We start from the raw sequence: 21,158 nt of genomic DNA on the forward strand, positions 1-21,158 counted from the left end.
ATAGTGATTATAACTCAGTAAGACTTAAGGGAGTCCTGAAAATAACAAAGGTGCACTGTACATAAAGGTTCTAAATTGGGGGAAGGCCAATTTCAATGTGATAAGATGCAAACTGGCCAAATTTATCTGGAAGTAGCTAATTGTAAAAAACCCTACTTCAGAACAGCGAGGGTCTTTCAAAACAGAAATTGCAAGATTGCAACATGTTACTGTAAAGTGAAACATTGGACAAGAAATCCAGGAAACCCTCTATCTTGAGGAATGCGCAAGTTTGGATGAGAAAAACAAAAGGAAGCCTGTGGTCGATATCAAGGGCTCAAAATATTGGAAACTCAAGGTTTATAGAAAGGGTTAGTCAAAGAAATTAGGAAAGGGAAGAGGGGCTATGAAAAAACACTGATGGATAAAACAAAGGAAAATCACAGAGGGATTTTATAAACATATTAGGGGCAAGAGGGTAACTGAGGAAAGAGTTGGGATGAAAGTGATAATCTGCATGTGGAACCAGACTTGTGTGAGATTTTAAATTAGTCCTTTTCATGTGTACTCACTACAGAGAAGGATGATATAGGTACAGAAATCAGGGAGGAAGACTGTGATTTGTGTAAACAAACTACAATTCAGAGAGAGGGGAGCTATTCACAGTTCTAGCTGGCTTGGAAAGTTTAAGTTGTTGCCCAGTCTGCTTTGGAAAGCAAGGGAGGAAACTCTGAGCCCTCAAATGAATTTCCAGGTCCTCTCATGCCAAAAGAGACATGTTCGTGGACTCAAAGACAGCTAGTACATTATCAATTTTCACAAAGGGTGCTAGGGATAAACAAGGGAACTGTAGGTCAGTATCAGTAATAGGGAAACTTCTGGAAAATGTCCTGAGGGATAGAATTAATCTCTACTTGGAGAAGCAAGTATTAATCGATGATAGTCAGCATGGCGTTGTCAGGGGGAGATCATGTCTGACAGAGTTGATTTGAATTTTTCAAGGAGGTGGCAGGGTGTGTAGACGAGGGTAGTGAAGTTGATGTAGTAGTACATGGAATTCAGGTAAGGCTTTCCACAAGGTGTCACTTAGAAAACTGGCCAAGAAGGTAAGTGCCTGCGGGATCTACATAATTTGGTAAATTGGGTCCAAAATTGGCTTAATAGCAGGGGATAGAGAATGATGCTGAAAGGTTAATTTTGTGACTGGAAGCATATATCCGGTGGCATACCACTGAGATCGGTGCTGATTTCCTTGTTATTTGTAGTGTATATTAATGATCTAGACATAAATGTAGGAGGTATGGTCAGTAAGTTCACAGTTGGCATAACAGTTGGTGATGTGACTAATACAAGGAGGGAAGCCTTAAATCTGACAATATAGACAAACAAGTCAGATGAACAGAACTGTGGCAAATAGAAGTTATCAAGGCAAGGAAATACATGCTGAATGGTAGGAATCAAAAGGATTAAAGTGATCTTGGTGTGCACATCCATATATCTTTAAAGATTAAAAAGGTACATGGGATATTTGACTGTATTAGTAGAGGTATTGAGTACAAGAGCATGGAGGTTATGATTGAGCTGTGTGAGATGTTAGTTAGGTCCCACACTATAGAAAGAATGTGAGCTTCAGAGGTGATTCACCAGGACATTATCCTGGCTTAAGAATTTCAGCAATGAAGAGAGATTAGATAGGTTTAGATTGATTTCCTTCGAGCAGAAAGGGGGGAACCTGATTGAGGCTTATAAAATTATGAGCGGCGTAGATAGAAAGGATCCTTTCCCTTTATTGCAGGGGAGGACATAGTAACCAGAGGGCATAGATTGAAGGAAAAAATGGGGGATCAGAGGGGGTTTAAGAAAGAATATTTTCATCAAAAGGGTGATGGGTATGTGGAACTCATTGCCTGAGAGAGTGGTGGAGGCAGGAACCATAACAGCTTTTTTAGGTGGAAGTATTTAAGTGGTCATTTGGAGAACCATAGCATACAGGTTGCAGACCAAGTGCAGGAAAATGGGATTAGAATAGATAGGGGCTTGATGACCGTGCAGACATGATGGACTGCAAAATTCTCTTTTTGTGCTGTAAATCTATAACTCTTTGATACTATCACATCACTGACCCATTACCCAAGGGTATCTTATGCTTCAGCTACTGCTTCAGCAGGCAATCTGTTATTCCTGATGAAGGGTTTTTGCCCAAAACATCAATTTTGCTGCTCCTTGGATGCTGCCTGAACTGCTGTGCTCTTCCAGCACCACTAATCCAGAATCTGGTTTCCAGCATCTGCAACATTCTCTTTACCAACCTGTTCTAAAGTACACCTAGGCTTTCATTTGTAATCTAACTGGTTGTATAAGCTACGATTTACTCTTATTTTCCACATCTTAAAATGTTAAGACAGAAGCCTAGAGTTATTGGCCAAAGATAATCTGCCAAGCCATAACAATGCCAAGTGATAGAGCTGAAAATGTGTTGCTGGTTAAAGCACAGCAGGTCAGGCAGCATCCAAAGAACAGGAAATTCGACATTTCGGGCTGAAGATGGGCTTATGCCCGAAATGTCGATTCTCTTGTTCCTTGGATGCTGCCCGACCTGCTGCGCTTTAACCAGCAACACATTTTCAGCTCTGATCTCCAGCATGTGCAGACCTCACTTTTTACTCAAGTGATAAAGCTCCAAAGCTCATGAAAAGAAATCACATCAATGCACACCACAAATCCAATGAAAGGTAGAGAAATCTTAATAAGTTACAGACAGTGATTAATTGACATCAAGTTTAAACAATTTCTCTGATATATCGATGATATCATCTGTGCTGCTTCCCTCTCTCGTCTAGAATTGGATTAGCTAATCGATTTTCCTTGCAATTTCCATCCCAACCTCAATTTCATCCAGTCCATCTCTGACCTCGCCCTTCCCTTCTTTGACATCTCTGTTTTCATTTCTGGGGATAGACTGGCCACTAATATCCACAATAAACCCACCAACTCCCACAGCTACCTGGACTATACATCCTCTGCCCCTGTTTCCTGTAAAGAGTCCGTTCCGTTCTCCCAGTTCCTCAATCTCCATCGCATATATTCCAATGAGGCCAACTTCAACAAGGGAGTCTATGAGATGTCCACTTTGTTCCCCAGCGCCGTTGGTGAGGGCCCTCAACCACGTCCAATCCATCTCCTGTGCTTCGGCCCTCACACCCCCCTTCCCTCCCACAACAGCAATAGGGTTCCCTTTGTCCTCACCTACCATCCTACCAACATCCACATCCAGAGGATCATCAGCCACCTCCAGTGAGATGCCACCACCAGACACATATTCCCCTCCCCTCCCTTGCCCACCTTCCGCAGGGACCGTTCTCTCCGGGACTCGCTGGTCCACTCTTCCTACCCTCCCAACACCACCCCCCCACAGCCCTGTGGCATCTTCCTCTGTAATCACTGAAGGTGTAACACCTGCCCATTTACCTCCTCCCTCCTCAGTATCCAAGGGCCCATCCAGGTGAAGCAACTACCTGCTCTTCTCTCAATCTAGTCTACTGCATTCGCTGCTCACAATGTGAGCTCCTCTACAGTGGGGAAACACAGCGTAGACTGGGTGACTGCTTCACAAAACACCTACATTCTGCCTGCAAAAAGACCCTGAGCTTCCAGTTGCTTGCCATTTTGACACACCACCCTGTTCCCTGGCCAACATCTCTGTCTCAGATTTGCTGCAGTGCTCCAGCGAAGCTCAGAGCAGGCTGGAAGAACAGCACCTCATTTTTCATTTAGGGACCCCACAGCCCCCAATATTGAGTTCAATCATTTTAGAGCCTAAACTCTCCCATGTCCGAGCCCCCTACCCTATACACCAGGCCTTGTTATCACATAGTCTGCCATTACACACGACCTATTGTTAGCCGCTAACAATCCCCATCAACATCTAGTCACCCTCCCAGGTGGATCATTATCAACTCCTTTGCCTGTACAACTGATCTTCTCTCTGTTTGGGCTCTGCCCCTACCTATTGTTTACCCCTTACTCTCTCCCCCAACTCTACTGCATATAAACTGATGTTTTCCAATCAACCATCAATTCTAAGGAAGAGTCACCAGACCCAAAACATTAACTTTAATTTCTATTCACAGATGCTTCCAGATCTGCCGAGCTTTTCCAACAACTTCAGTTCTTGTTTCTGATTTATAGCATCTGCAGTTCTTTCAGTTTTTATTGAGAGACCTGTTGATTGCTGAAGGAAAGGAAATCCAAGGGAAGTGAGGGGTTGTACAGTTTCAGGTCATGCAAAAGGATGAGTTCAGTTGCAAGGGTGAGTCAACATGTAGGCAGCTGCACTTGGTAAAGCAAAACCTAAAGAAATGCACCAAAATATCTAGGTCCAACTGGACAACAAGAAAGATCTGAGCAGCTAGTTTTCTCTGAGGGGAACAATTCACTTGAGAAGCAGGAATATGCCACCAAAGGGCGTATGGTCATACAGGGCCTGATACTGCTGGAGTGGAAAGGACCTTCTGCATATGCTCAAAAACATCTTTGCTTCATAAATTGTCAGGAGCGTAATCTGATAACTGGCTAGTGAGTCATCTGAGAGCCAGTGGACAATGGGACCGGTTGTGTTACCGATGAGAGGTAAAGATAGAGAAAAACACAGAGGAAAAACTGAGAGGGAGGATAAATTAGATTCAAGTGAGATATAGAAAGTGAAATAAAAGGGAATGAAAGACATATTGGATTAAGAGAGAGGTAAAAATATTGAAACAAACAAAAATAATATTTAAAAATATCAAATTGATGCATTTAAAATCTTTTCAAAAGTTTCTTGCATGCAACACTGAGATTTACTTTTATGTTGTTACCATCTGGACAAGCGAGGTTGATTTGCATTGTGCCAATAATTATGGCATTGTTAAGAGAGGATTTATGCTCTTAACTATTATGCTCAACTTTCTCCGGCAAGTTTAATGTGAAGATTCAACAAGTTCTTGAATGTTAATAGGAAGGTTAATCCCAAGCTGCTAGTTGTGTGAGGCAAACAGAGGAGCTGTTGTAAATCATTCAATGAATCTAAAGATTCATAACTCAAAACCAATTTCCTAATTCCCAATTGCTGAGGATCTGGCAACTTGTGGATTTGTGCTGGTTTGCTATATTTACACTCTTTTCCAGCAAGATTGGGTGTGAGAGTGTAGTGGTTCATTCTAAAGTGCGCTCCAGGTTTTACAGTATGTAAACTGGTGACATGGCAATAAATTGGCCCTGCAGAATGTGGAGGAGATGAGTGTTGTGGTTACTCTGTGTAACAGCATGGTAAACCAGTGAGAACTAATGGTATCATGAGATATGCTGACTACAGCAGCCCTTCACCACATTGGGGCTGGTAACTGAGCTTCCTGATGGGTTTGGGGTAAAAAGCACTTTTGACTGTGTGCCGTTTCTCCAGTGTAGGAAGTAGACCGGCCTGGCATCTTACGCGTGTGGTTGCAGAAAAGGAAGCCCTAATACCCAATCATGTGCAACACCAGTTTGTTCTGTACAGGCCCAAAGGAAGGTGACCAGAACCTGAACTGGAGAGCATAGTTTAGGATGAGATTTAAAAGGGAACTAAAGGGCAATTTTTCCAGCAGAGGATGGTGTGTATATGGAATGAGCTGCCAGAGGAAGTAGTGGAGGCTGGTACAATTACACCGTTTAAGAGACTTCTGGATGGGTACATGAATAGGAAGGGTTTAGAGGGATATGGGCCAAGTGTTGGCAAATGAGGCTAGATTAGGTTGGGATATCTGGTTGGAATGGACAATTTTGACTGAAAGGTTTGTTTCCGTACTGTACATCTCCATGGCTCTATGACCTGTGCAATCCCCCAAACCCTCAACATCCCATGAAGCGATTTGCAGCAGGTATGGACTGAGGATATAAATGATCACGTGAACCCTTTCACAGATCTCCAGCATTATGACAAACTCAGTGTCCATCCTTCAAAGTAAATCTACTTAATCTAACTTGCCATTATTGAAATATGATGGTCACCTTTCTCGAAACAGATTAAATTCAAAACAGGGAAAAGAAAATACAAATCACAGAGCACAGGAGCGAGCTGACACCACAGAAAAGCAGTGTGTCTTTTTAAAGTTTCTCTGATCTATTGCACGGCTAATTTTTCTGTGATTTATACTGTATATTTCTGGCAAAATGTAATGAGGGGCCTTTTGTCAGTCAAGAAATTGATTGTCTTGGAGGCCCGAATAATTATAGCCAATGGCTATTCTGGACCAAGCTTGGAAATTACTTAGCTATGACAGAGAAAGCTTGTAGGGATCAGGCTGTGCATCATAATACTGATGATAAATTGAAACACTCAGCCTGTGAAAAAACATGCTATGGGGCAATATAATAATGTACTGGGCCCCAATCAATTCAGCCATGACATCAACAAAAACTGACTTTCGTTTATGGAGGGAAGCAGACGATTGGCTTTGGATGACCTTCAGTGACTCTCCATTAACTCCTTGAAAACTGTCAAGCCGAAGGACATTATTTTTGTCCATTATTCATGTCTGACATAAATTGGTTCCGAGAAGAATGGCTGATCCTTGATGGTGCATTCTGCTGCTCTTATACTAATTTAGTGTAGACCACATTGAGTGGCCTGAAAATAGCATGGCCAAATATGAATTGATGTCTCTTTTTTACCCCGAGTTACAAAGAAGTCAGTGTTTTTTTTATTATTAGTGTTTTCCATTTTCCCCGCTTTTCATTTTCCCTCCAGTGTTGTCTGAAAGACCCCAAGGGATTGTCCCACCAGCAGTAACCTCCATGTGGCATTTTCCTTCAAGTGGCCATTCATCACAAATGGAATAAGAATGTTATTACTGGTATACTATCTGTTTAACTGGGAGGAATGTCTCAATTCGGGGTCCAATTTTGTCACAGGAATCATCCAACACAGCAAGATACACAAACCCACTTGCATTCATATGGTGCTTTCCACATCCTCAGGAGGTCCAAAAGTACTTCACAACCAATGAACAGAAAATGGTGACTGCTGTAGGCCTTTCGAACTCTGAAGCCTGTTATAGAGTCACCCAGCACAGAAACAGACCTTTCAGTTCAACCAGTCCATGCTGAACATAATCCCAAACTAAAGTAGTCCCACCTGCCTACTCCTGGCCCATATCCCTCCAAACCTTTCCTATTCATGTAACTATCTGTTCTGTCATTCAACTGGAACATGGCTGATCTTCTACCTCAACTCATTTTCCTGCACTATCCCAATATCCCTTGATGTTGTTGATGTCTAGAAATCTATCAATCTGTGTCTTGGACATTATGTCCGATAGGAATACAGAATTGTTGCTTGTTGCTAGGTGAGAAAATAAAGCAGCCAATTTTCACACAAACAACTAGATTAGTGCCACAGCACTCCCCACACTTGACGATTTTGCTGTGATTGTTATAGTGCTATGTGAAAATATTGCATTCTAAGAATAATGACAGCCCTGAGATTTGTTGCCATTAGAGTGTGTGCATTCACAAATGAGAAGAAAGTGGGGACTGCAGATGCTGGAGATTAGAGTCGAAGGTGTGGTGCTGGAAAAGCACAGCAGGTCAGGCAGTGTCCGAGGAGCAGGAGAATTGACACAAATGAGGTTTATTAATTTAACACTTCTTGCAAATGCCAGATGAAAGCAAGTTCCCACTTTGCAATAACTTTGTGCAGAGCTCTTCTGGAGCACTGGCTGTGTCCCCATCTCTGAGCCAGGAGGCCCAGCTTAAGTCTGATCTACACTAGAGATGTGTAATAGTCTTTCTGAACAGAATAGAAAATATCTAACCTGTGCACTTCAGAACTGCATTGCACCACCTCAGTGTGTCAGCTACGCCTCAATTGGTAACGGTCTTGCCTCTGAGTCACAACGTACTGGTTTACACCCATTTTTGACACATTGACACTCCAGTGCAGTACTGAGGGAATGCTGCACTGTTGGAGGTGCCATCTTTTAGGCACAGTGTTTAACAAGGCCATTGCACCCTGCTCAGGTGGATGTAAAGGATCCTGTGTCACTATTTTTGAAGAATAGGTCAGTTGTCCTAGGTGACATGGACAGTATTTATTCTTCAATGACCATCATAGGAAACAAGGGATGTTTAGTGGCACTGAGTTCAAGTCCCACTCCATGGAGGAACATTCCTGACATAGTTCAGACAAGTTAATGATCCACTGTGATAATACTTCCAACTGTTCCCAAACGTAAAAAAGGCATGTGTGAAGATATGGTAGAAATAAACAAACTATCTGTTTATTATCATATGGCAGTTTACTGAGTACAGACTGGCTTCCTTGTTTGATATATTACAATACAGACTACACTTCATTGGCTATGAAGTGCATTAAGATGACCAGTGGCCATGCAAGGTGCTAAATAAAGGCAAATCTTTCTTTCTCTAAATATTGCAGTTCTGTTTTTAGTTACCATGTAACTTTAAAGAGTGATTGAAATGGATGTTAGATATACGGACAAGAGGGCTGCATCATATCTACTTTCTCTACCAGTAACTGGCAGCGGAGGGGGTATAACTTGATTTGGAACCTTGCCTCCGTCTGACCATCCATTGCTGAGGGGCATAGTCAGGACAGAAGATTTGTTGGCACTGTCAGTGGGGTATCCATGATGTTGCTGGATTAATCATTCAGAGATCAAAGATATCGATTCTGATTTTCCAATGGCCAGATAGTCGATTTTGCACCGTGGATGGGAGGTGTACCTCAAGACCCTGACCTAGCAGAGTCTGATGGAATAGCTCAAGAAATTAAAGATTCTGTTGGTAAGCCCCCATATCAGAAGCCCTCTGAAATATCCATTTAAATCATAGCGTTAAGTGGATTAGTCAGAGGGAAATGGGTCTGGGTGGATTACTCTTCGGAGGGTTGGTGTGGACTTGTTGGGCCGAAGGGCCTGTTTCCACACAGTAGGGAATCTAATCTAATCAGAGAATTTAGAGGCATGTTAAGTAACTAGTTACTCAGAAAATATTGGACTATTTAAAAACCTTGTCTAATTTATGATTAATGATTAAACTGACCCCCAATTTACCTCAAATACAACTCTTTAGATCATTTACATCCATCTATTTAGGATGCACAATGTTTCAGGAAATGCTCAGGAGAGTCAAGGAATTAGGATTCATCTCCAAGGCACTGCTTTGAGCCAGCCAGGAGAAGGTTTAAAAGGGCCTTAAAAATTATGTAATTTTCTTTTTGTTTTGAACAATTTTGTTCATTAGTTGTTATTAAAAAAAATTATATCTAGGAAAATGTTTGGTTAATCAACATTAAAGAGTCATGCAGTCTGCAGTTGTCTTCCAGAGGGGATAAAAAGGCCCTGCTTTGTAAAGATGGACCTGTTACATGAGCAATGCTGAAAGTGGGATTGGTCATTGATGACAAGATAAAATCTCTTGTAGAGGTGGATCTGCAATAGGGAAAAGGAGAGAAAGGGACAAGGGAAGAGGAAAGACAAGGAAATGTCCATGAAAGAACTAGCTTGATTGATAGAAGTCATAAAGTAATAGAATTATAGAGTTGTACAACACGGAAACAGACCCTTTGGTCCAACTTGTCCGTGCTGACCAGATATCCTGAATTAATCTAGTCCCATTTGCCAGCATTTGGCCCATATCCCTCTAAACCCTTCTTATTCATATACCCATCCAGATGCCTTTCAAATGTTGCAATTGTGCCAGCCTCCACCACTTCCTCTGGCAGCTCATTCCATCCACACACCATCTGCTGCGTGAAAATGTTGCCCCTCAAGTTCCTTTTAACTCTTTCCCCTCTCACCACAAAGCTATGCCCTCTAGTTTTGGACTCCCCACCCTGGGGAAAAAAACCTTGGCTAATCACCCTATCCATTGCCGCTGATGACTTGATAGACCTCTACAAGGTCATCCTTCAGCCTCAGATGCTCCAAGGAAAACAGCCCCGGTCTATTCAGCCTCTCCCTATAGCTCAAACCCTCCAACCCTGGCAACATCCTTGTAAACCTTTTCTGCACCCTTTCAAGTTTATCAACATCTTTCCTATAGAAGGGAGACCAGGGTTGAAAGCAGTATTCCAAAACTGGCTTTACCAGTGTCCTGTAGAACTGCAGCATTGTCCCATTGTACTTCTAAAAAATTAATGATCAATAAAACAGTTCCTCATTATTGAAACTCTAGGAAGAGCGCTACCACAGTGTTGAAAGAAGACAGGTTGAAACCAGGGCCTAGTCTACCTGTCTCAGCCTGAAATGAAGACACAACTGAAGAGACCAGTCTCTGATTAGATTTAGTCATTATTTTCAGGATTAGCATATAACTTCAGAGCCTGGCACCTCTTCTGCTAATTCTGAATTGCATCAATCTATTAAATAAATTGGTCAACATGTTGAACTCAAATGAACTAGATTTTTGATGTTGTGACAAGATTTTACCTTAGACGATGAAATAACTAAAGTAAATGAAGATGTAGCAGACTGATGTGATCCGCATCTACACTACATTATAGTACAGTAATTCACAGTGTAGAGATGCATTGAATTGTTTTGATTAGACTTACAGTGTGGAAACAGGCCCTTCGGCCCAACAAGTCCACACCGACCCGCCGAAGCGCAACCCACCCATACCCCTACATATTACCCCTTACCTAACACTACGGGCAATTTAGCTTGGCCAATTCACCTGACCCGCACATCTTTGGACTGTGGGAGGAAACCGGAGCACCCGGAGGAAACCCACGCAGACACGGGGAGAACGTGCAAACTCCACACAGTCAGTCGCCTGAGTCGGGAATTGAACCCGGGTCTACAGGCGCTGTGAGGCAGCAGTGCTAACCACTGTGCCACCGTGCCGCCCACAAATGTGTTGCAGTAATGAAGATACTAATAGTCTCTTAAGTCCCCCCACCCCAACCCCTTGGATGTAAGAACATGTGATACAGGAGCAGGAGTAGAACATTTGGCCCTGAAGCCTGCTCTATGATTTGATAAGATCATGACTCATTTGATTGTGGCCTTAACTCAACTTTTCTCCTTGTACCCACTTAACCCTTGACTCCCCCTTGTTGATCAAGAATCCTTGAATCTATTCATGACCAAGCATCCACTGCTTTCTGTGGAAGACAAATGACCGTCTGAGAGACGAAATTCCTTCTCATCTCCACCTTAAATGGGAGACGCCTCCTTTTGAGTCTGTGTTTCCTAGTTCCAGATTACCCAACGATTTGTATATATTTTGTAGTGAGTTAAGAGTTGCCAGGTTTTGAGCTTATAGATTTATGGTACTGTTTGCATGTGGGAGAAAAGGCAGATTTGCCATAAGTAACAGGTTGTGTACTATAATTCATGAAAAGGAGGAGCTGAGGCACAGACAACAGAAGGAGTTGTGCAGTGCGGCAGTCTCTCATGTAAGGCTTTGTCCTGGGAACATTCTGACAGCTACTGGAGTGACTCACTGCATTTTAAATAGTCACTGAGAAGCTCGGAGTCAGTTCAGCTAGCTGTGCTTTGCTGCTTCCTTTGTTTTTACCTGCTGAACACCCTCAATCACAGGACATCACAGTTAATATTCTGCATGTGTGTCTCACACCTGAAAACAAGTCTGTGGAGTTACTGATCACAACCTCTTACAGGCAAATTGGATCAGACCCAAATCATTGCATGAGGTGAAGGGAGGGAGAGAGAGAAGAACATGACCTCAGTTTCCCAGCTCCAGCTCCCAATAGAGATCCTTTCGCACTAGTCGTGATGATTGAGGAGATTATGGACATGTGGCTGTTATAGTTAAAACTGACAAGGCTGTTTCACTCTGTAATTAACTAATGATAGAAATAATTAGAAACCTTTCAATGAGACATTTGGACCCTGAAGCTGAGCGGTGCGGTCTCTGTGGGAGTGTTTGTTAGGGGCAGTGTTGCAAGCCAATGTTCCAGCACATCGCCTCGCTGGATGCAAGCATGTGTGGGAGGAAAAGACAATTACCACACACTGCAACTTCAATTATCTGACAGTGGCACACTGCTGGGTGGGCCACATCGATTTATGAGCTTCATCAAAGTTTTGCCTCTGAAATTTTAGTGTAATTGTTGGCCTATATGAAATCTACAGCACAACAACAGGCTTATGCAAGTATTTAGGACCCACATTTGTTTCCCACACCCTTCTTCATCCCTCCTTATCCTCATATCCCATCAATTATTCTCCTTTATCCAACTTGCACTTAAATTAAGCAATGGTATTTGTCTCAGCCAAGTACTGAGGGAATTATTTGTTTCTTCATAGAACTTAAACCTGTCCCATTGAGATATCAAAAAAACAATTTGATACATTTTAGAAATTTCTAAATGCTGGCCTTTGGTAACTTCAAATGGAAACTTCAAACATCTGACCAACCTGATTTAGTTCTTTATGAAGAGCCAACTGGTTGATGGAGCCAATAGAACAGGGGTAAATGCTGAATGTTATACAGATTTTATGGCCATTGTGTGATCGTCCTTTTAACTCTTTCTTTCTGCTTCTGTCTCTTAGGTATCGCAGGCAGTGACTATATCAATGCAAACTACATCGATGGCTACCGGAAGCAGAATGCCTATATTGCAACACAAGGACCTCTCCCTGAGACATTCGGGGACTTCTGGAGGATGGTCTGGGAACAGAGGAGTGCAACTATCGTTATGATGACAAAGCTAGAGGAAAAATCTCGGGTACGATGGGTTTTCCTAATCTTGCCAGCTCAACGTTACATTTTGAAAACGATAAAGGCAGAAGTGACTGAAGAAGGGTTTGCACTTCTGTCGCACCTTCTGTGACCTCCAGACATGCACAAGATGTGTTACTGCTAATGAAGTATTTTCAAAGTGTAGTCACTGTTGTAGTAAATGATGCAATCAAAAGGTAAATCATGTCTGACTAACCTGATTTTGTTCTTTATGAAGCGCCAACTGGTTGATGAAGCCAATGTTCAGCATGGAGGCACACTGATTCATTAGCTGAGGTGGGGCACTACGTGATAAGCAGCAGGATGTTTCAATGCCCATGTTTAACCTGTAGCCATGAGGCTTCATGGGGTCCAGAGTCAATGTTAAGGACTTTCTGGGCAACTCTCACCTGACTGTAAATCAGTGTGCCACCATCTGTACTGGATCTGTTCTGCCCTTGGTAGAGGACACACTCAGGGATGGTGATGGTGGTGGCTGGGACACTGTCTGTAAGGTATGATTCCATATGTATGACGATGTAAGGCTGTTGCTTGACTAGCCTGTGAGACAGCTCTCCCAAGTTTGACACATGTTCTCAGTAAGAAGGACTTTGCAGAGTTTACAGAGCAGTGTTTGTACTGCCGAGGGCAATGCCAGTTGGTTTGTCTGGTTTTATTCCTTTTTGACTTTTTTTGTAACATTGCAGTTCAACTGAGTGACCTGCTAAACCCTTTCAGACAGTTAAGAGTTAACCACATTGCTGTGGGTCAGGAGTCGCACGTAAACCAGTGTGGATAAGGACAGCAGATATTTTTCCATGAAGGACATTAGTAAATTAAAATAATTCTCCCGAGAACTGGATGGAAAATGAAAAAATTCTTACAGGCAAGTGAAAAATCTAAAGGACAATTTGACCTCCCTCAAAGAGGTCAGATTGCTGGGTAATGGGGAAAAGACTCAAATAATGGACTAAATCAAGATAGTCCTTTCAAAGGGTCAACACAGTTGTGATGGGCCAAATGGCATCTTTCTACGCTGTAGGGTCCTATGATTTCCACGCAGCAAGTAGACGTAAACAGCAATTAGATAATGTCTAAATCATTGGTTTTTGATGGTTGAGGATCTGTTCATGTGCGAACTTAGCCCTAGAGTGTGAGTGTTTGCAAGCTCGTGAACTTCAATGAATGCAAAAACTGTCCTCAAGCACACGGCTCACACCACTTTCAGACGCAGTGCTCCACAGAGCTTTGGACCAGCTTCTCAGCTGGACATTTAAGGTCTCTGGATTCTTCCTGACATCTGTTCCTTTGACCAATGTCAATAAAACGAGAGGAACTGATAGTTTTGGGTCAGGGCCCATTGCTGCATTATAGGAAAACAACAATAGGGCCAGTCCGTGCACTGTGAAGCACTCCAGCTCCACATAAATGCAAGTTCTGAAATACACTCAAGATGGAACCACTCCACTCAATCTGCTCCATGTAGCGTTGATTGCTATGGATTACTGCAGTTGGTCTTGACATAAATAAGGCTTCAATTGACTGACTGCTGGTACATTCTCTTAACAGCTTTAGCTTGGCAAAGGAGGGCCCTGTCTGTAACAATAGCGCCCTCTTCCCATTGATGGTTGTACATGCAACCTCATCACAACTAAGGTGTCCGAGTGGCTCCGCTGGGTGTAAAAGGCAGCCGGCCTGTAGTCTGTTTGCTTTTCTGTTGAGCTAGTGCTTCCCCCCGTGGGGATATCTTGTCCAGCATAAATGCGGCAGGAGCTGCTTACTGCCCTGTGTTTCCCTGCAGCTCTCTCACCATGTGAGGTGGCTGCCTGTATTCCCCTGACACAGCCTTCATAATGTCAGGTCACAAATAAACATCAGAATGCCGGAAATACACGGCAGGGCTGCCCATGTCCGAAAGAGGAAAAACAGCTTAACATTTAACCACAGATGAAGGGTCTCTACTCGAAAGGTTAACCTGTCTCCACTCTTCACGGATATTAATGTACCTGCTGTGTGTTTCCAGAATGTATTATCTTCATTTCAAATCCCCTGCAATTTCAGGGAGTCAGAATGCTCACAGACTGAGGGATGGATTTTGTGGCTTTGTTTTTCCGGCGGCGAGGGCTCACGATAGGGGCACTGAGTAATCTAGACGTTTCCTTTTCTTTCGGCTACTTATTTTATTTCTGCTTCTGTTTTACACCCTGGCTTTTACATAATTAAATGGTGCCGCAGAATGGTGACTTTGTAAACTTTTCACTGTACTCCTATATTCCTGTGCTCGAGTACACGTGACAATAAAATCTCTACAGTGCAAAATCTGGTTAGGTTTGGGTGAGAACGGCTCATCTGCAAATTTATTGCTCCTCATCAGAAATGGACCGAAAGCCTATCTGTCAAATATGGATGGACTTTCATGTCTTTGACCATTAGATTAGATTCCCTACAGTGTGGAAACAGGCCCTCCGACCCAACAAGCCCACACCGACCCTCTGAAGAGTAACCTACCCAGACTCATTTTCCTCTCCCTAATGCACCTAACACTATGGGCAATTTAGCATGGCCAATTCACCTGGCCTGCACTTCTTTGGACTGTGGGAGGAAACCGGAGCACCCGGAGGAAACCCACGCAGACACAGAGAGTCACCCAAGGCTGGAATACGAACCCGGGACCATGGTGCTGTGAGGCAGCAGTGCTAACCACTGTGCCACTGTGTTGACTGTATCCATCAGCTGGTCTACAATATACACTAAAGAAATGTTCTGCTGAAATCTGCCTTCCACCAATTTAAATCTATATTTATACTCTGTTATCACAGCATAACCCAACATAGAAATAAAGTTGAAACTACCTTATCAAATAAAACTCTGACTCTGCTACTGCCATTGCTGCAGATTCCTCACTACAGTAGTGTTTGTACTACTCGTACACATTGTGTGTCTATCTCTTTCCATCCATCCTTCCTGCAGCCATTCTCCGCTGAAGCCCTCAGCTGTGCTTATCTCACTTCCCAGAATGACCAGCCTTTGGTACCCACTGATTTGGAATCATGCAAAACCCTTCTGCCTGAATCCTAACTCGCACCAAGTCCCACTGAAAATACTCACTGACCAATGCCTCAAATGTAACGTTCTCATCTTTATGCTCAAATAATTGTTCAAGGCATTGACCTTACTGTCTCTATTGTCTAATGTAACCCTACCATTCTGAGAATTCTACACTCTTCCATTCGAGATGTTTTATGTTCTCTATATCCGTGCCTACCCCATCTGCTTGCATTTAGTGCGTCTGTATTCACTGTCTCTGTATAGCGTCTACCCATTGTATATGCCTGTGTTCCTAAACAGGGGTCTGTCTACTATATTTACTGTGTATGCCCAGTCTCTCTGTACAGGTATCTGTATTCACTGTGTATATCCATCTCTCTGTACTGGTATCTGTATTTACTGTGTGCATCCAGTCTCACTGTACAGGTAGGTATCTGTATTCACTGTGTATACCCGCACTCTCGGTACAGGTAGATATCTGTATCTACTGTGTACACCCAGTCTCTCAGTGCAGTTACTTGTATTCATTGTGTATACCCAGTCTCTCTGTACTGGTATCTCTATTTACTGTGTACACCCGGTCTCTCGGTACAGCTAGATATCTGTATTTGCTGCGTACACCCAATCTCTCTGTACAGGTATTTGTATTCATTGTGTATACCCAGTCTGTCTGTACTGGATCTGTATTTACTGTGTACACTCGGTCTCTCTGTACAGGTAGGTATCTGTAGTTACTGTGTACACCCAGTCTGTCTGTACAGGTATGTGTATTCACTGTGTATATCCAGTCACTCTGTACTGGTATTTGTATATACTGTGTACATCCAGTCTCTCTGTAGAGGTATCTAACATGGCATCTGCAAACCCTCCAGTGATTTTTTTCCATGTGTCTTTGTGCAGGTGAAGTGTGACCAGTACTGGCCCAGCCGAGGAGCAGACACCTACGGAATGATACAGGTGACCCTGTTGGACACCATCGAGTTGGCCACTTTCTGTGTTCGAAATTTCTGTCTTCACAAGGTAACTAACTTCCCAAATACATTTAATGTTGTCAAGGCCATTTGTGAGTTAAGATTGAGGTAGGGGTACAAAACTGTGGAGAAAGTGAAAAGATTAAATGTTGGGAGGAGTAAAAATGAAATTAAACATTGAGGTGAAATAAGATGTGTCTAGCATACTGTTAGCTCAGGCTTTTAATTCAATGTACAAACCTAGAAATTAGGAACAGGAGTAGGCAATTTGGAATTTATTAGAGTACTTTCCGTGGAATCTGAAACAGATGCAATGCGTAGTAGGAAATATGACAGAAAATTAAATGGAAGCATCTCAGTTTTATGAGCTGGTTTCGCTGGGCCATGGGCCATCACAGGAACAAATAGCTTTTAATGGACCAAGAAGCCTTTGCATATCTATAACCTTTTAATGTGTTCTGGTACTGCACTAAAATAATAAGAGGTGCTTCATTTTGTGCATGGTAAAAAGTCAAGAACGTGTGTGTGGCATGACAACTCATCAGAATTCGTAATTGGTCAGTAGACGAAGAACCTAAGGGAATCAAAAGATTATAGGGACAAGGCATAAAACGTAGAGTTAAGGGTTATCAGAACAGCCATGATCTCAGTGAATTGTCTACTTCTGCTCCTATGTCTGATGGACATATGGTCTTATGATGAACCAATATGGAAAAGTATACATTTGCTTTTAATTCTTAACCTTTCATCACTGCACACAATCGGATTGTCTTTGAGTGTTTAGTTTGGGCAAGGTGATGGGACATACATGTGACCACGCCCCCACTTTATAGTGACTTCCTTAAAGGTCAGACTTGATTTGCCTTTCTCCAAACATCTACCTCTTATACAGAGGAAGCCAGGAAATTCCTGATTGTTCTTAAACTAAGAGCATCTCTCACGTAGTCACTGCTCAACGGTAAAGAGTGAAGGTTTTACAGACTGACAGAATGACAGGCCAAGGTAGGAATGTCACCCAGGTTAAAAACAGTGATACAGAAAATTAAATGAAGCAGCAGTAGTTAGCTTACAATAGGCCTGAGTGTCAAAAGATGGTTGGGGAGGAACCAGGAACTGAGGGTGATCAACAGTTTTATGGGCCCTGGTTGGAGAGAACAGGAATTCACAACAGGGTAGAAGTAAGTGACATGTGATCTTTAACATTCACATGAGAGAACAGACAGGGCATCGCCTGTAAGATTGTGGAACACCCCTTCAGTGCAACACCGAAATGTCAGTGTATGTTCTTCTAATTCTGTGGTAAAGGACACACCAGTGGTTCAAATAGTAGGCAAAGAAACTTTATACACTCCAGTTTGGGCGGCACGGTGGCTCAGTGGTTAGCACTGCTGCCTTACAGCGCCAGGGATCCAGGTTTGATTCCAATCTCGCGTGATTGTCTGTGTGGCATTTGCACATTCTCCTCATGGGTTTCCTCCAGGTGCACCAGTTTCCTCCCAAAGTCCAAAGATGTGCAGGTTCAGTGAACTGGCTGTGGTAAATTGCCCATTGTGTACAGGGATATGTAGGTTAGGTGCATTTGTCAGGGGAAATATAGAGTAATGTGGTAGGAGAATGGGTCTGGGTGAGTTACTCTTCAGATGGCCAGTGTGGACTTGTTGGGCCAAATGGCCTGTTTTCACACTGTAGGGAATCTATGATAAATAGAGCCTTGCTAAGTACTGTAGTGTGGAGGATTTATGTATGAGAGCTGATAGTTAATAGTGTGTGCTGGTGAGGCTGGACTGATATTATTGGTAAGATAGAATCCATTATTTCTAGTCCCTGCTCCAAATTCCATTCCCTTACTATCCTTACCTCTTCCTGACAATCGTCTTAAATTTACACCGTTGGTTTGTAACATTAGTGTCACTTGTGATTCCTGAGATGAGCTTCCAACGTCATGTTCATGTCATCTCTCCTATCTTCATAACACCTACCTTCAAATGTTGTCTGTATTTCAGTTCTGTTACTGAGGCCTTCATCCATGCCTTTGTTATCCAGACTCAGCTATTCCATTGCATTCATGGCTGGCCCCTGTATTCTAACCCCCACACCCTCCAACATCTTTGGGTCATCCAGTTTTCTAAAACTCCTTTGATTAGGGGACATACCCATTCGATTGGAAGATGGAGCTATAACTCCTTTATTCAAAAAGGGGCAAGACAAAAAAAAACAGAAAACTACAAGCCAGTTAGCTCAACATCTATCACTGGGGAAATGTTAGAAGCTAGTATTAAAGAAGTGAAAAGAGGTTACTTGGATAATTTCATTGTGATCAGGCAGTGTCAATATGGTTTTGTGAAAGGGAAATCATGTTTGACCAATCTATTGGAGTTCTTTGATGAAGTAGCATGTGCTGTAGATAAAGGCAAACTTGTGAATGTACTGTACTTAGATTTCCAGCAAGCATTTATGAGGCTATTGAGGAAAATAAAAGCTCATAGTGTAGGATGTAGCATATTGGCATGATGGAAGATTGGCTGGCTGACTCGAAGGAGAAAGTCAGTGAAAATGGATCTTCATCAGGTTGTCAAGAGGTCGCAAGTGGTATGTCATGGAGATCTGTACTGGGACCTCAGCTATTTACACCTTATATAAAACAGTTAGACACAAAGACAAGAGATATGGTCGTCACATTTGCTCACAACACAAAGTCAGGTCAAGAAAAGGACTCTGGAAGTTACAAAAGGATATAGATAGGAAAGTGAGTGTGGAAAGCTGTGACGAATGGAGCTTAATGTGGGAAAATGTGAAATTGTCCATTTTGTCAGGAAACATTAAAAAAAAGCAAATTATCTAAATGGTGAGAGATAACAGAGCTCTGAAACGCAAGGGGATCTAGGTGTCCTCATGCTTCAATTGCAAAAGATTAGTTTGCAGGTACAGCAATTAACAAGGAGATCCAATAGAATTTTATCATTTGTCACAAAAAGTTATGTTTCAGTTGTGCAAGGCACAGGTGAGACTGTATTTGGGAGACTGTGCACAGTTGTAATGCGGCATAGTGGCTCAGTGGTTTCCACTGCTACCTCACAGTACCAGAGACCCAAGTCCAATTCCACCCTTGGGCAATTGTCTGTGCGGAGTTTGCACATTCTCCTTGTGTCTGTGTGGGGAAGCTTCAGTTTCCTCCCACAGTCCATAGATGTGCAGGGTGAGGTGGATTGACCATGCTAAATGCCTATAGTATCCAGGGATGTGTAGGTTAGGTGGGTTACCCATGGAAATGCAGTGTTTCAGAGATGTGGTAGGTCTGGCTAGGATGCTCTTCGGAAGGTCAGTGTGAATTCGATGGATCAAATGGCCTGCTTCAGCAGTGTAGGGATTCTATGAGTAGTCTTATTTATGTTACTAAAGATAACGGTAAAGTTGCCACAGTTCTCTACTGGACCATAGGGCTGCTGTCTCATGAGAGAGAGAGAGAGAGAGAGAGAGAGAGATAGGACTGGTAGTGGTTTAACCTGAGGGCCATCACATCTCTCAGGTGAGGGGAGAGGTTGAGAGGGTGGAACCTCAATGGTAATCCTCTCCCCTCTCTCCCTATTCCTCCCCTCACTAGCATGTGTCATGGGCAACAAACCAGAGATAACAACTCTGTTTTTTCTACCTCTAAACTTCCACCCTAGCTCCATGAATTTCTGTCTCAAACAGAAATTAGTGTTTTTTCCTCTCAGAGTGTATTGAATCTTTGGAAATCCCTTCCTGAAAAGGTGATGAAATCAGAATGCTTGAATATTTATAAGGTAGAGTTGGACAGATTCTTTTTGTTAAGCAGAGGTAGGCAGGGATGTGAGTTTATGATTACAGTCAAATCAACCACCTTCATATTGAACTGCTTGAAAGGCTGAATAATCTCATGCTCCTCACTATGTAGAACTCAGCTGTCTGTGTCTAAATTCAGAATAAGTCCCATTCATTCTCAGCCCTCTATGTATTAACCTACACTGGCTCCAAGTGAAGCAAAGTCTTGATATTAAAACTTTTATCCTTGTTTTTCAACCTATCCAAGGTTATGCCCCATTATATTCTTCCAAACGCGCAACCCTCCAAGGTAATTCTAATCTGTACATTCCCAAGTATAATTATCACACGGGTGGCGGTTGTGGCTTCAGTTGTCTAGGCCCAGCCTGTGTCTGCGTGGGTTTCCTCCGGGTACTGCAGTTTCCTCCCACAGTCCAAAGATTGCCGGCCAGGTGAATTGGCCATGCTAAATTGCCCATAATGTTAAGCGCATTAATCAGAAGGCAATGGGTTACTCTTCGGAGGGTCGGTGTGGACTGGTTGGGCCAAAGGGCCTGTTTCCACACTGTAGGGAATCTAATATAATTCCATCCCTGTGTTTCTCTGTCTCTTTCTGTCTCATTCTCCTTCTCAAGACAGTTCTCTTCG

At 42.8% G+C, this 21,158-nt stretch overlaps 1 protein-coding gene across 1 annotated transcript in view; it reads left to right on the forward strand.

Annotated features, from left to right (window-relative positions):
• Window positions 1-21,158, forward strand: part of LOC132828968 (receptor-type tyrosine-protein phosphatase delta-like) — a 481,828-nt gene that overhangs the window by 401,300 nt on the left and 59,370 nt on the right. The window contains exons 27-28 of the mRNA XM_060846203.1: window positions 12,540-12,715; window positions 16,657-16,776. Of these exons, the coding sequence (XP_060702186.1) occupies window positions 12,540-12,715; window positions 16,657-16,776 (296 nt within the window). The remainder of the gene's footprint in view (window positions 1-12,539; window positions 12,716-16,656; window positions 16,777-21,158) is intronic.

The sequence above is a fragment of the Hemiscyllium ocellatum genome, chromosome 28 (assembly GCF_020745735.1).
Source record: "Hemiscyllium ocellatum isolate sHemOce1 chromosome 28, sHemOce1.pat.X.cur, whole genome shotgun sequence".
NCBI lineage: Eukaryota > Metazoa > Chordata > Chondrichthyes > Orectolobiformes > Hemiscylliidae > Hemiscyllium > Hemiscyllium ocellatum.